Consider the following 17,162-nt stretch of genomic DNA (forward strand, 5'->3'; position numbering starts at 1 on the left):
AGATTTTAAATCCTTAGATGACATAACACCATCCCTTCTCTAGAGTTATTTTACAGACGACAGGGAATATATAAACTTTTTTTTTTATCAATAGCTAATTTTACAGGACAATACCCTTGCTTTATGAATTTTTGTGTTATATAAGTGTATTACAACCGACTTGGAGATCCATCCACAATCCTGTCTTTTGTGAATCAAGTTTAATTTTGTTTTAATTGGATAAACACTTAAAGGATTTAAATAATTAAAATGCGTCTTTAAATCAATGTACTACTACATAAAAGTATTTTAATTAGTATAAATAAATATATTCTTTTTTTCCCCTCGAGGCAATTGGGATTAAGTGACTTGCCCAGGATCACACAGCTAGGAAGTGTTAAGTGAGACTAGATTTGAACTCAGGTCCTTCCGACTTCAGGCTGATGCTCTATTCACTGTGCCACCTACCTGTTTCAATAAATATATTCTTGACCTAAATTCTGATACCTTTAAAAATATGCCCTAACCTTTAACTCCTGATCCTCAAATCTAGAGGTGTATCATATCATTTTAAGATGTTTAAATTCTCTTAAGTCTTTACTTTTCTCATATATTTTAGGTTAGAATAGTAAAATTATCATTTGATAAGTATGTTTTTCTAATTTTTATTACTATATTTTTTATCTGAGGATTTTTGTTTTCTCATCTCCTTAAAATTTTAAAGATTATTTCTCCACTTAACATTTTTCTCCTTTCTCCATTTATCAAAGTCCATTTTTTCCTAAAGTCTTTTAGACAATGGTATTTTATTTCTATAATTTCAAAGACTGTAATTTATGAAGGGTTTTCTATTTTTTCCCCCAATGCCCAAAAAGTCCTCTTAGAATTCATTCTTTCTTTTTTCTTTAGATTATTTCTTCACGATTACTATTCTTATGTTTAAAAATAGTGCTTCAAAATGTCTTGTTATCTACATTTCTTATTAAAATTGCTTTTGGTATATTGAAACAAAGGAAAATTCATTTCTTAAAGCATTACTTTGAAATAATTGATAGCAAATACTTAGTCTCTGATTTGGAGATATATAAGTTTCTAATTCTATCTTGAAAACCTGTGGTGTTCCATGGAAGTTTGTGTTTTCCAAAGAAAATTTGCCTCATGATATTATATTTTTCTTATTGGATATATTTCTCATTTATTCATTTTCTTTCTTTTTTTTTTTTTATCTAACAATAGAATAGTCCACTTAAGTATATAGTCTCAAGTAATATTGCTTTTTCTTTTTGATCCATAATTTGTATATGTTGCTATTAATCTATAAATAAAAACACATATTAAGTGCTTAATATGAATCAATGCTGAATATATAAAGAAAAAGTAAAACCATTTCCTGCCTTCAAGGAGCTTATGTTGTTATGGTATATGCATTGTCCATAAGAATAGAAACAAGGTAATTATATAGAGAAAGGTATCAACAGCTCAAGGAAGCAGGAAAGGGCTCCTGTAGTAGTGCTTGAGTTGAAATCTTGAAGGAAGCTAGGAATTCTAAGAGGTAGAAGTGAGGAGGGGTAATGTACCAGGTATAGGGTTAAACTAGAACTATAGCAAGTGTGAAAAAGATTTAGGTGGCTTATATAGATGGATCTTAGAATTCATGGAGTAATGTATAAGAAAAAATAGGAAAGGGTCAAATTGTGGTAGTTTAGGTCAGAGGTGATTAGCTTCTGAACTAGGCTAGTTGCCCTGTGAGAGCAGAGGGGGAGACTCATTTGAGAGATATTGTGAAGTTAGAAATAAGAAGATTTGGCAACCAGTTGGAAATGTGTGAACGAGGAGTTAAAAATGGCACTGTGATTGAAGGACGGTTGTAACTTGGATAGTAATAAGGATGGTCAGAAGAGAAATGAGTTTTGAGGGAATGATAATGATTCAGACATTTTGAATTTGACTTTGATACTGAGTTTGAAATGTTCAAAAATGTTTTGAAATAGGTTATTTAGGACTGGAGCAAAGGAGGGAAAGACTAGGTTTGGACATATACATCTGGGAGTCATTTTCATAAAGACAATAATTGAATTCCTGGCAGATGATAAAATCATATGATCATTTGAGAGAGGATAAAGAGGAAAAAAAAGCCAAGGACAGTGCCTTGTTCTATATCCATAATTAGAAACTAGTTATCAAATTTTCTCTCACTCTTACTTTCTCTCAGATTATATCTGGCTATATAGGTGTATGGATATGTCCATGTATTCAAGTACATGAACACATATAATGTGTGTATTTTTAAAGGATAAATATACACACTTATAATGTATGCTTGGATATGTATTTTCTTTTGTTTATTAATTTTAAATTGATGGTTTGACTGAAAATTTACCTTTATACTCTGTAGCACGAATGCTTTTGCTGAGGAAATTAAAAGTATACCAAAGATTTGGAACCATTTTTAACCCATTTAAGTAATGGTACTATAATATTTCCATTTAAATAAGAAATAAAGCCTTTACTTATTTATTGAAGTAGGATCCAGAAGGACTTCTACTTTTAAATCTTTGGTATTTAGTTGTATTAGTGGTATATATTTGAAAGCTATAAGACCATACAAGTTGTAAAAAAAAAAAAAATCTTTTATCCAGAAGATAAAATTGATTTCGACTGAGCTTTTCCAAACTTATCAACCAATATTTATTAATATATTAATGATAATACAACTACTATTTGCATTTAGTACTTTAAAATTTGCAATGTACTTTACAAATATCTCATCTTATCCTCACAGCAACTCTGGGAGATAGTTACTTTTTATTATCCCTATTTTACAGTTGAGAAAATTAAGGCATATGAATTGTGACTTGTACTAGGTCACCTAGGCAGCCAATGAATGTCTGGGGCTTTCTGCCTCCAATCCAATACTGCTTTGTCATCTATCCATATCCTTGTGCTAAGAACTATGCTCAGCTGAATTAATGGGATTTTATTAGACAATTGAGAAGCAGCTAGGTATAGTGGACAGAATCAGGAAGACCTAGGTTTAAGACCCACATCTGACCTCAGTCAAGGCACTCAACTTCTTAGAAGAATGTGTAACTTTCTTAAACTATACACACACACACAAGTATATCTGAATACATACATATGTGTGCTATATGTGTGTGTATATACCACAATGTGTGTGTATATATATATATATATACACACACACACTCATACATGTGTACAAAATATCACTAGTTCTTCTCTTAGTAACTCTTTCATAGAAGACTAAGAAGGGATAAACATAAAGCATTTGAATTTAAAGAGATCAATTAGTCCACTTTCTTCCAAGCAATATGGATTTTTGGGAATAGAAAGGAAAACTTTTAGTTTGTCAGTCAACCTCTGAGGTTTCTATGTGATACAGCAGATAGTGTGCTGATTTAGGGTCAGGGAGATCTGAATTCAAATCTTGAACACTTGGTAGATTGTAAGCCTGGACATGTCACTCAAGCTCTCTTTCTCTTCAATTTTAACATCTGTAAAATGAGGAAATTGTATTTGATACATCTCTAAGTCTCTAAGAATTTATTTCAGCTCTAAATATATGATTCAATGATTCCCTGTTTGATATGTCAAAAGTTATGATCCTTTGGCTCTTTCTCTGCTACTAGTGTTTCTTTTGGTCCTGGTGGTGCTCAGGATGAATAGGAGTGCCAGGGAATATGGGTTCTGCTTCCTCTTCACCATATCCTAGATGCTCAAAATTTTCTCTTAGACTTAGTTTCACTGGACCCTTTTATTATTGGTTCTTTTAACTTCACCTTGTCCCAGATGGCTGTATTCTGTCAGGAACAGTGTTCTTTGATATAGTCTTTGAAAAAATTGAGAGTATGTTCTGAGATAAGTTTTAACATAGTAGCATTTTTGATCAATTAAGACACTTCACACACACACATACAAAGTATTCAATGCCCCAAAATGCATCTAACAGTGTTTTGGATGCTCTCCATTGTGTTACATATGGAAAATAAGAAGAGAAACATCAAATAATGATCTTCATAAAGCAAGTTCAGCTAATTAGAATATTGCATCCTTTCCTATAAATTATAGTTTGTAAATGTTAATGTATACAGGTTTTGAAAGCATTTAGTTGATGTTAGAAAATATTACTTAATTTTAGTTTACTTAACTTTAAATAATGTGCTATTGAAACAATGTGACCTTACACCTGAAAGAAATTAAGGTAACTTATGGAGAAGTCAGGTCACATAGTATCAGATTTAGCATTTTAAATTCAAAAGATATAATAATCTAAATCTTTGATGCCCTAAAAATCTATGAAATTACATATTGTCCTTATGCTTTACATTTCATCATTGAAATTAATAACTATTCAGTAAAATTAATATTCACTGTCCCTGTTAAGAGCTAAAAGCTCTTCAGTTTTCTGAACTATCTCTTCCCCCCAATTACCACTTTGAGCTATGTCTCCCCTTTTATTGAGGGTTCCTTATGAGATTTATTTTTGTCTTTCTTCTAGGCATCTAGTGGGAATTATTATTTCATCCCATACATTGTAACACCATGTGCTGATTACTTTTGCTGTGAAAGCGATGCCCAACGGAGAGCCTCAGAGTATATGCAGCCCAACTGGGACAACCTTCTGGGACCACTGTGTGTTCCCTTGATGGACAGGTTTATCAATCTTCTCAAGGACATCCATGTTACCTCTTGGTAATTTCTTTACTTTTCCTTTATCCCTGTTGACATTGGAGATTCTCCTGTGGAAGGGGAAGGAGAAGGGGAGGGAAAGTGACTTAAATGAACCAGCATTTTAAAAATTCCTATTATGTGCTGATCTTAAGAATGGTGAAACCTTAGTTAATCAGCACACTTAGCAGAAAAGCTTGTGGTAAATTGAATTTTTTTAGACTGTTTCAATAATTGTTGAACATCTTTCTAGAATGTTCTTTGGTAGCAAAAGGGGTGAGGCTATTGCCTCAGGTGTATTAACCTTGGTGTTGGAGGAGAAGTGATCCATCAGATATGTCCCTGACTCAATGTAGTATAACCTTTGTTAATGTTTAGTTGATTAATTGTGTCTGAGTCTTCCTGACCCTTATTTGGGTATAACTTTAGACAAGTCACTTCAGCATTAATTAAGTTGTTAGTCTAGAGGTTCTCTAAAATTCCTTTCAATCCTAAAATTTTTAATCTATTGGATGTAATTAAGTCTTTCCTTGGTGGTGGAGAATTTCAAAGGATTCTGGGATTATCATTCCGAATGTGAAGGAGCACAGTACTGTGACTTTGGAAAGTACAAAAATTGGATGGAAATAGGACCTCAGGTCATCCTTTTGATATTTATTTTAAATTTAATTTATCTTACTAAATACCTAGGGCAACTAGGTGGCAGGGTATATAAGAGTGCAAAGCCTGGAGTGAGGAAGATTCATCTTCCTGAGTTCAAATCTAGCTTCCGGGACTAATTAGCTGTGTGATCCCTGGCATGTTCACTTAACCCTGTTTGCTTCAGTTTCCTTGTTTGTAAAATGAGCTGGAGAAGGAAATGGCAAACTGCTCTTTGTCAAGAAAATCTCAAAGAGTTGGACATGACTGAAAATGACTGAACAATAATGACATCTAAATACTTGTTAACATTGCTTGGTTTTTGTGTCTTAAGGAAAATTAAAGTAGAATACTGAGAACAAATTCCAATATTTGGGGCTCTAGTTAACTTATGAAGGATTTACCTCTATAAGTTATATCACAAGAAAAATGATTCGTACTGTCTTTCCTAAGCACTTATGAAAATCCTGAATACCAGCAATCTCAATTTGTAATAAATTTGAATAATGTGCTTAAAGTTAATTTGCCTTACTGTCTGTCTGTAATTGTTTTTGTTGTGTTGTTGTGGTTGCTTAGCTTCCCTTCTGCATTGAGAGTTTCTATTACTATTAAAGGGAAAACAAATTTGGGAAAGGAGACCATGTATACCTTCAAAACATTTTTACAATGTTTTTGTATTATCACATACATTGTAGTCATTTTGGGTTGAGCTGTTCTGCTGACTTGTGAAATATAAGGAAGAACATTATTACCTTTCCCCTAATTATTCTTTTATTTCACACAAAATACCTGCATTTGGTATCATTTCTGAGGGTTAAACTAGGTTGGGGGTTCTCTCTGTCTCTATCTGTCTGTCTGTCTGTCTCTGTGTGCATGTCTGTGTCTCTGTCTCTGTGTATGTGTGTCTCTCTCTCTTTCTGTCTGTCTGTCTCTCTGTTTCTCTGTCTCGGTCTCTCTTCCATTTGCGACTTTAACTAATCTGTGGATCCCTTCTCAGAATAATATTTTTAAATTCATAAAATAAAATATTTAGGATTTTGAAGGAAACCAATTATATTAAAATACATTTATCAAAATATTTTTAAAAGCAATGTTAATGGACCCAGAGGTTAATGAGCCTTTCTTCAGAAGCATACTATATTTCTTCAAAATAAGTATCATATTAAAATGGCTTTTCATGCTTATTTCAGGAAACCATAATTTCATCATTGTGGTTATTCAATTTCTAATACAGATTACAACAAGTCTGAACCTTGATAGATTATCTTCATAGATTGCTCATTTTTAAAAAGCATTATTTGTTTTCATTTTTCACTTATTTTTGTTGTAATTTTGTTTTGTAAGCCATTTTGAACTTGATGGGACTAATCTTTGGGCAACTGTTCACCATTAGGTTCAAATTCAAATTACTTCTAACTTTCTAAGTCCTGCTAGAGTTTCCACTCAGCTGTCACAGAATCTAATCATCTTCACACCATGGAAACTTCAGTCTAGAGCTCCAGTGGAAATAATTTATGCTGTGGATATATTTACCTTGGAAACAACAACATAAAACAATAACCCTTAGAAACAACAAAAAAAAAACATAGAAAATTATTTTGTTAGACTTTATAAATAATGTTTACTGTTTTCACAACCTAAAAGTTTGAATACCTTATAGATGGACAATGTGTCCACACATAGTCTACTAATATGCTAATTGATCCTGATATCACTTAGCTGTACAACAAGATTATATAAAAGTCGTTAAGTTTTTTTCAGACTAGAAATTTGACTAAAGATATTACTTTATTAAGTGATTTTGAATATTGAATCAATCAAGGTACTAACAGAATTATGCATTAAACAAAAGGGAGATTTCCTTTTGAAATAGTTTCTATTTGTACCAGGACTACATAGCTGCTGTGGTAACACCAAAGAGATAAACTTCTTGTGCCTCAGTTTCCTCCTCATTCAAATGAAGAGTATTGAACTTGGTAGTCAACATTAAATATATATATATATATATATATATATATATATATATATATATATATATATATATATATATATATATATATATATATGATAGAACAGTTCTATGATTTATGCAATTATCAACAACCCCTAGACATCTAATGGCTGTAAACAGGGATGTTTTCAGTGACCACCTGTACTCTACAAGCACAATCTATGATAGCATTGGATAAGTAGAAAAGGACCTAGATCTAGCAATCAGTGACCACAGGTGTAGACAGTCCAAGTAGTTGACTAGTGCACCCAAGCTACTAAAAGAACTGATCCTTTACCACATGAGAAAACTCATTGTTGGCAGGAGGAATCATTTAGGATGAAAAGGCATGGAATCTCTATCTGCATTAGTGGATGTAGTATCCACACTGGTAAAGTCATGAATATTAACAAAAATTATCAAAAGTTAATTTTTAAAATGAGAAAACTATATTGTTAAAAAAAAAAAAAAAAAAACAAAACAACCCACAAACTTCATTCAACCACAAAATATTTTTCAATAGTCTCCTATATACATTGAGTTAGGTGGGTTTTTTTAGTATAGTTTTATAGTAGTATAAGCAAATAACCTTCTCAGTTATCCTAATTTTCTTTCTCTGCAGATCATTATTTTTCTATTCAATAAAAAGACCTAATGTTGCCCTGTATAATTTAATTGTTTTAATCTACTTACCAAATTGATTACATTATTCATCTTAGAAATCCTGAATATCCCTAAGTAATTTTTCCAAAATAGACAAGGTACTTAAATCAATCAATTATATGGCAACACAAAAATTATAACATCTTTAAAGGTTTTGATCATTGGATATTTGAGAAAGGACTAAGAAAAAACCGAGTCAGTAAATATTTATTAAACTCTTTTTGGGTGCAAAACATATGCTGGACAGGAAATTGCAAAGGCAGAGTCTCATTGCTCAGAGTTTTCATCTCACTAGGAAATATTTAACAATTATCATGGGGAAGGGAATTGAAGGAGGGAGAGAGAAAGGGAGAGGAGAATGTGGAAGGGAAGGGAGGGGGAAAGAAGGAGAAAGAGAAAAAGAAAGGGAGAGAGAAAGCAGAGATGGGGGAAAAGTAGAAAGGAAGAGTGAGAGAAAAGAGGGGTAGGAGGAAGGAAAAGAGGAAGAGGAGAGAACAGATTAGGAGAGAATGGAGAGAGGGAAGGGAAAGGGAGGGAGAGAAGGAGAGAGAGAGAGAGAGAGAGAGAGAGAGAGAGAGAGAGAGAGAGAGAGAGAGAGAGAGAGAGAGAGAGAGAGAGAGAGAGAGAGAGAGAGAGAGAGAATACAGAGACAGAGAGAGAACAGAAAAAAAGAACAGAAAAGAAGAAAGAATATAGAGGGAGAAAGGAGAGAGAGAAAAGGGAAGGGGGGTGGAGATAAAGTGATAGGACAGGGAATATCTGCAGGTCTGTTTGGCTGAGATATATGTATAGCACATGAAAAGAAGTAAGGAGGATAAATCTGAAAAATTACTTGTTGGAGTACTTTGAATACCATGCTAAGAAGTTTGCAACTTATTTGTAGAAGAAATAGGGAACCACAGACAACTTTTAAGAGTCATAGTGTCAATTTGTTTTTTGTTTTTTTTTTTTTCTTTTTTAAAACTGGATCTATGTTTTGATTGGTAGAAAACACTAAGGAATCCCTCAAGAATAAGTTTTTGATCTTAGAGAGTTTTCTGAAGATACAGTATGTAGGTTAGCTGTGGGACTTGCACCCAGCTTTTTTTGACTCCAAGACTAAGTTTCCAGCCATTTCACCACAATTACCTTTCAGAGTTTTAGGAATATAAAATTTTAAACTATTCCCAATTTTTTTAAAAAATTGCTTTTCACATGTTGATATAGTTAAAATGCATATATATTGGGTGTTTAAAGTTTTATTATGTATCTTGTATTCTATTGCACAAAAATGTCAAAGCTAACAAATATTCTTGTGTCAGTCATCTTTTTATTATGTAATGTGTAATTATCAATTCATTTGTTCCCTGAGAGGAGATAGCTAGGGAATAGCAGACAGAGAAATGACAGATTTAGGTGAACACTAAATCCAGGAAAATCACGTCTTTGCTCTAAGCAATGCCCTAGACAAAATTTGGTAGCTAGGTGGTACAGTGGATTGAGTGCCAGGACTAGAGTCAGGAAAACTTATCTTTGTGAGTTCAAATCTGGCCTTTATACTTACTAGCTGTGTGACTCTGAGCAAGTCACTTAACTCTGCTTGCCTCAGTTTCCTCATCTATAAAATGAGGTGGAGAAAGAAATGGAAAATCACTCCAGTATCTATGCCAAGAAAATCCCAAATGGTGTTACAAAAAATCAGACACAACTGGGAAAAAAAATTACTTGAATAGTAAGACAAAAATTGCAGAAATGATCCTGACTTAATGAGGGTTAAAGGTATCGAGGGTTCCTGCATCAATTAAATCAGAGGTCTTGTCTCTTACCTTTGTTTCTAAAGCCATGAAAACTACATTTCTGTTGAATTTTATAGCATAAGCTCATTTGGAGTTGCCAATTTTTGCCAGTGAACAAGAAGATTAGAACGATGATTTTGGATTATCAGATCAGAATTTAAAGTGACTTCTGTTAGTTGGAGCAGTTATCACAAATTGAGTCAGCCTGACTGTTGATTTAGTAATTAAGTACCCCTGGCTCAAATCTCACCTTTGATACTACCTATGTGACCTTGGACAAAACACTGAGTTAATGTTTGCTCCTCTTTAAAATGAGAAATTCAGACTAGATAGCTTTTGAAATCCCTTTCAGTGCCTGATTGTTGAATGAAATTTAGAAAGATTAAGTGAAAAAAAGAAGTATAAATGAATTTTTAAAAAATATAAGTAAATTAAATAGTATTAGATATAGTGGGGAGGGGGAGAAGCCATAGTGCTTCAATATGTTTTTTTTTTAAGTATAATGAAAAGTGAATATGATGAAACAATTCGATGAATAGTTTTCATTGAAGAAGCTTTACTCAGATCCATTTTCTGCTTGTGGTTAAAGTCTACACAAAACCATTGGCTATGTTGAAAAACAGGGAGTGCTTATAAGTATCTTTAAGTGAGTGCATGATAGATTTGTACCCCACTGGTATCTTCCCTACACTTTTATAGTTCAATATATGTCACCCCTCCCCAGCCCTGTGTCCATTTCTAAGTATAAGAAATAATAATATATTTTTTAAGCATAGAGAACTTGGATAAAGATGAGTAAGAAGCCACATACTGGGCCTGTTACCTCAGGGATATAAGTTTATATAAGATAAGTTCAGAGACCATGGTCTTAAATTGTAGAGCTGGAGATTTTAAAAAAATATTAATTGATAAATTAATTGCAGATCTTATGATGAATATTTCTTAATGGTATTTTATATCATTACCGATTATGGATGAGCAGTAGGATTGCCTTGCTGTAGTGAAGAAATAGTTGAAATGAGCATACTTTTGTAGTGGACCTAGTAAGTAAAGTTTCATGGTTTTCTTTAGTTCCATTCTACAGTGAGTAGAAAGAAAGTAGGTAGGTATTATTAATCATGGTTTTAGGTTTGGCAAGGTGTGGTTAGTAATCGAACAAAGGAACTAGGTTCAGGAACAGAAGACTAAGGAGCTGAATTATTTCATTAAGCTTGAAATTGGGAAGGCACCCAGGACATGGTTGATGGCCCAGCATTACTTTTCTATGCACCTGTTGCAAAGAAACAATATACAACAAGATAGTAACAAATAGAACAATTGGGTTCACAATATAGAAATTAGGTTTTTTTTAATAGTTCTAATTGAATCTCATGATTTTGGGAAGGCTTGTTGGTTCAGTATTACTCTATTATTTATGGGAAAAAAATATTCAACTTTTGCTCCTTTAGTCTATGATAAACTGATGGAGACAAGTTGAATTTCATATTAAATCATAGTTTCCTGAAGAAATTTTTTTCAGGGCTGTAATGCACTGTTCACAATTTTCCTACATTTGCTTTTCAATATTTGTTGCTTATAGCATGTCAACCAGAATTTTATTAAATGCTTACTATGTTCCAGGTACTTGTGTGACTCATAATTTGATAATGAACAGGTTGTTTCCTTTAAATTGCTATAATTATAGCTCACATTCATATGGTGTTTTAAGGGGTGTTCAATGATCCTTCCTACAAGTATTCTTCATACCCCCCCTTCTCTGGTTGAGAAAACTGAGGTTCTGAGAGATTTTCTTTCCTAGCATTGCATAATGTTTGTCTGAGGTGGATTTGAATTCACATCTTTTAAATCAAAGTATGCAACACTGCCTCCAAATCATGTCAGAATTTTTCCTAATGTAAGTGGCTCAAATGACTAAAATCCTATTCAAAGAGAATTCTTTCTTTGCCTTGCTACAGAAACTGGATCTTCATCAAGGTAAATATGACATTGCATTCCTTTTCTTCACTAGTGCTTATTTCAAGGAAACCTTGTTAAATGACATTCGGAAAGCCAGAGAAAAATATCAGGGTGATGAACTGGCAAAGGAACTGGCCAGAATTAAACTCCGTATGGATAATACTGAAGTCTTGACATCAGACATTGTCATTAATCTGCTGTTATCATACCGTGATATCCAGGTAAAGACTGACTTCTTAATAATCATTAACCCTCAAATATGTAAGTTAATATGCAGTATTAAATAACCTATGAAGTTCTCTCATTATTGGGCTGGCCAATCAGTGATAGATGAGGGAATCATTTTATAGGTGAGGAAATTTAGGTCTTAAAGAGATTGAGTGTCAAGTGTAATATGTCATAGAGGACCAAGGTTAGCTTTGGAGGCAGTCTAGGTAAGATGTGATGATATGTATTGTTTTCTTGGAGGCTACTTGGGAGAAAAGATACAGCTGGGATAGGAGGGACAAAAAGTCTTTCTGTGTGTGTGTGTGTGTGTGTGTGTGTGTGTGTGTGTGTGTGCATTTAAATCTTTAAATCCCTAGAGCTTTCTGTTTTGATCTATTATGAAAAGGGAAGCTAGAATTAAGTTAAGGCAAATTATAGATCACCTTAGGACTACACAGATATTTTTTCTGAGCTAAGCAATAAAGAATCCTCTCCATCCCTATTATTAGCCTTTAAGATAAGGAGGGGGAAAAAACTCTTCATTGGTATGGTTTTATATTATTGAATGATTCCAGACATTATAAGAGTCAACTTGTTGTAAGTAAAAGAAAAGAAAATTCTCAAAAGAGGTCCATAGACTTTACCCTATGGTAATTTGCTAAAGAGGTCCATGGCACAGAATAAAGAAAGAAAAACACCTGCATTAAATGATCTTTAAGGTTCCTCCAAGATATCAAGTTCTCTAATTATCTATGACATTGTATAATTTGAGTCTACTAATCCAGGAGCTTAGATGGTTGTTCTTTGTAGTATTCTATAAGCCCTGTGATTATAGATATGTGTAGTAAGGTGTGCAACTCACACTTTATGAATGCTTCTATCCATAGTGCTTATAAGCACATTTCCTTTATATGTCTTGTGTTTTTTCTCACTGTGGTCTTTTGCTCATGTTTTTTTTTTTTTTTTTTTTTCCCTCTGCCTTGAAGTTTTCCCTCCTTTTCTTTCTCTATTGAATTATTTCTCAGCTTGTAATGCCCAACTCATATGCACCGAAGACCTACAATCATTGAATCATTAGCTACCTTTTCCTTCTCAGACTTCATGAAACATTTTGTTTTCTACCTCTCCAGTTACTGTTGTTATGTGTTCTTAAGCATCATAATTATTTCCATATGTGTTAAATCTCTTTACTACATTATAAGCTCCCTCAGGGTGGTGTTCTGTCACATATAAATTTTGTATCTTCCTTAAGTCACTATAGACAGCATGAATCAAGGAATGAAAAAATTTATTAAGCATTTATCTTTATGCTAAAACAGTTGATTAAGTACAGAGAATACAGATACAAAGGTAAGAGAGACCCTATCTTCAAAGAGCTTGGTGTCTAATGAGAGAGACAGTACATAAGGGGGAATGGTGATCAGAGAAGCTTGCTTTTGAGATTTTGATTGAAGCCATTGAAAAATTGATTAATTTGATTTGATTCAGATGCATAAATGCCTTTCTACATTTTATTATGCAGATTATAGCAAAAAGGCACAATGAAGTAGGAGAATATGAGCTTAGCTGCAGAGGGAATATCAAGAAGATAATCAGGGCAGAATGTGAAACATGCTTAGGTTTGACTCCCCATAGGGGACCATGTGAATTTGAGTTCATGCACTAACCAGGAGAATGTCGGACCCTGGATAAAAAGAGTTGAGATTAAGCCTCCAAGAATGTGATGATTAAGCATTAATAACTTCCTTGTTGGTGTGAAATTTTTAACTAAACTAAATATAAATGAAGCATCTATTCTATGTAGTGTACTTTTCAGGCACTTGAGAATTCCCACTCAAAATGGAAATGAGACACAGAAATACAGAAGAGATACAAATGTTCGGCCAATTTTAAATAATGGATGGCATTTAAAGCTTTTGACTAGTAAAGAAATATCTGAAAAGATAAGAAAAATATTGTGCTGTGATCTCTCCCTAAAGCCTTCCTTCCTTTTGCTGCCAAGGTTTTTGTTTTGTTTTGTTTTATTTCTCTCTGGTTTTCCCCTCCCTGCCACCCACACCCTAAGTGACATAATTTTTCCTCTTTTTATAATAATATTGTTGGTGTAATCCTTTGGTTTATAGTAAAACCAAAAGTTGTTGGACTAAATTAACTTCTCCATAGGCCTGGTGAAATTGAGAGGAATCAGAGAGAGCAGGAGATGGGAAGCAGTCTGGGAAACCTCTTATATGTAGAGGTTTTGCTTCTTGATTATTAGGGTTAGGCTAAATGAAAGAATAGCAGATAGGATTTTCAGCAATGGCCCAGCCAATCTACAATATCATGGTAACACTTGAACACATGGTTCTTGTAATTATGGAAAGTTGAACTTATAAATCATTATCTAAAGGTAAGAAGAACCATTAGGATCAGTTAGTCCATTTCCTTTTAAAATGAGGAAATTGAGCCTGGGAGGTTGTGGTTTGCCCAAGATCAAAACAAGGTGAGGAGAGGAACGTAAGTTCCATGACTCAAAGTACATTTTTTTTCCATGATATTCAGTTTTCTTCTTAACCTGTTTGAGGGAGAATTGAGTTTTGTTCTCTTTGCTTGAGAAGTGGCCATAATCTTTCCCATGTATTTATGGGAAGACTCAGATATTACGAGCGATGTTCCTGGGCAAGTCATTAACTTCTGTCTGCTTCATTTTCCTCAGTTATAAAATGAAGATAATAACAGAAGAGGATCCAGTAATAAAATATTTGAAAAGTGTTTAGCATAGTGCCTGCCGGATGGCAAATGCTGAATACATGCCTATTCCTCTTGCTAGATTTGCATATTCAAGTAGGGATTAATTTTTTGGCTTTCCCCTTATTCCTATGCCAAAATGATGCTGTTTTTTAAAAAGTAATTTTAATCATAAATTACAATAGAGGAATTCACTGAGGTTTTTTTTTTTTGTAACTAAAAAAAAAAATCTGTTTTCTTTCTTTCTTGCCTTATGACACTTGGGTGCTAGGACTATGATGCTATGGTAAAATTGGTGGAAACATTGGAGATGCTGCCTACGTGTGATTTGGCTGATCAGCATAATATCAAGTTCCACTATGCTTTTGCACTAAACAGGTAAGCATGATCATTTATATGTGAAGTTTATAAAAAATAGCACTCATAGGACTTTTTCCCTCAAGTGACAAATTTAGGTAATTACTATCAGAAGTCCAAGGTTTAATTAAGTTTTTTTCCAAAGAATTAAGAAGTGCAAAAATTTCTTAAACAAAAGCAATGCTTTTCCTTAGGCCAGAGTGAAGTAGGATATAGGGAATTAAAGCCAAAGGAGGCACCTTCAAACTTGACAACTAGTTAGTTTGAGCTGTGGATTGATAACCATGTTTTTGTTTGACTTGGAGGTTATTATTGAGCCCTCCAAGGACTGGCTGTGCAATGGGAGACTTGCACACCTACAAATTCTACTTTTCTCTAGGCTATGGAGGCAGGTAGGTGGTACATAGGATAGAACACTGGCCCAAGTTCAATTACGGCCTCAAACATTTTGTGTTATCCTGGGCAAAAAATCTCTATTTGCTTCAGTTTCCTCAACTGTAAAATGGGGATAGTAATAGCACAAATGAGATAGTATTAGTCAAGTACTTAACACAGTTCCTGGCATATAATAGGCACTTAAAAATAAATATTCCCTGCCTTTCAATAGAGTTATGTTGATGACTCTCATGAGAGGAGGGCTTCAATTTAATTCAACAAGCATTTATTAAGTCCTTAGCATTTGCCAGATATGGCTCTTGATAGGAAGACAAAAGCAAATGTGAAACAGTCCCTCTTTCTAAGGATTTTGCATCCTATGAATATAGTACAATATATATACAGAGAAAAAATATTGTCAGTTAACAATTGATTAAATATTTTGTGTGCTAGTCATTGTGCTGATATAAAGGATATTATCTAAGGATGCATAGAGGACATAAAGAGTATACTGAGAATATAAAGAAAGGCAGAAAAGCAGATTTTGTCCTTAGGAAGCTCACTTTTGAATCAGAGAAAGAAAACATGTAAATAATTATATATATGCAAATATAGATAGACATACATGTGTATAACTGTATGGGATTTAAATGGAAATGGGTGGGAAAGGAACCTTCCAAGAAAGACCTTCTATGGAAAATGGGATTTGAGCTGTGTTAAAGGAAGATGGGAGGCAAAGGTTAAGTAGGGAGAACATGTCAGCAGTAAGAAGAAGGTTTGGAGTGTCATGTTCCAGGAAAAGCCGGAAGGCCAGTGTTCTTTGGTTATATAGTATATGGATGAAAGAAAAGTAGGAGGAGAAAGATAGGAAAAGATAAGATTATGAAGGATTTAGGTAATTTGTGGGAGGGAGCTCCCATAGTGGGGAGGGAGGAGATAAGGAAAGGCTTCAAGTAGGTGGGCCCCTAGTCAGAGCTTTAAATGTCCTAAGGAATTCAGAGAAGAAGAGTTGAGGAAAGAATGCTTTGTAGCTTTTGTAAATAATACATGGAAATAGGAGATGACTTGCTGAGTTGAGGAAATAACTGGTAATCCCATTCAGTTGGAATATACTGAATAAAAGAAGTTAAAGTGAAAAAAGGCAAGTTGAGCCCAGACTTTAAGGGCCTTAAATGCCAGGTTTAGGAATCTTTGTGTAGAAGATGAAAGGAATTTGTTTTTCTTTTAATTAAATTAAACAAACATTTTTCAAAGTACCTATATGTGAAGGGAATTGTGCTAGTAAGAAGAACCAGTCCCTGTCCTGAAAGAGTTTATATTCTGCAACGGTTACACAACATGTACACAGATAAGTAAACCAAGGGAATTTGAGGAGGAAGAGAGCACTAATGAGCAGCTTGGATAGTTTGGAGTCTGGAGTCAGGAAGACCTAGTTCAAATCCAGCCTCAGACATTTATTAGCTTATATGATCCTGGCAAGTCACTTAACCCTGTCTGCCTCAGTTCTTCTTCTATAAAAATGAGTTAGAAAAGGAAAGACCAATCCAGGATCCAAGAAAACCTCAAATGGGCTCATGAAAAGTTAGCCACAACTGAACAGCAGCAAAAAGTACTATCATCTGAGATAAGGAAAGGTTTCACTTGGGAGGTAGCTGCTGAGCCTTGAAGGAAACTAGAGATTCTAAAAGACATAGATGGCAGAGGCAGTATGTACCAATCAATATACATTTGTTAAGTGCCTACTCTGTGCCAGGCACTTGGCTAAGCAATTAAGATCCAAAAAGAGGCAAAAAAAAAGTCCTTGT

The 17,162-nt window shown here is 33.9% G+C and overlaps 1 protein-coding gene across 2 annotated transcripts in view; it reads left to right on the forward strand.

Moving 5' to 3' along the window:
• MAP3K15 (mitogen-activated protein kinase kinase kinase 15) overlaps positions 1–17,162 on the forward strand; it is a 132,651-nt gene that overhangs the window by 34,220 nt on the left and 81,269 nt on the right. For both annotated transcript variants that reach the window (XM_074300970.1, XM_074300971.1), the window contains exons 4-6: positions 4,499–4,692; positions 11,744–11,912; positions 14,897–15,003. In XM_074300970.1, coding sequence (XP_074157071.1) covers positions 4,499–4,692; positions 11,744–11,912; positions 14,897–15,003 — 470 coding nt within the window. The remainder of the gene's footprint in view (positions 1–4,498; positions 4,693–11,743; positions 11,913–14,896; positions 15,004–17,162) is intronic.

Source organism: Sminthopsis crassicaudata, chromosome 3, assembly GCF_048593235.1.
Source record: "Sminthopsis crassicaudata isolate SCR6 chromosome 3, ASM4859323v1, whole genome shotgun sequence".
In the NCBI taxonomy this organism is placed as follows: domain Eukaryota; kingdom Metazoa; phylum Chordata; class Mammalia; order Dasyuromorphia; family Dasyuridae; genus Sminthopsis; species Sminthopsis crassicaudata.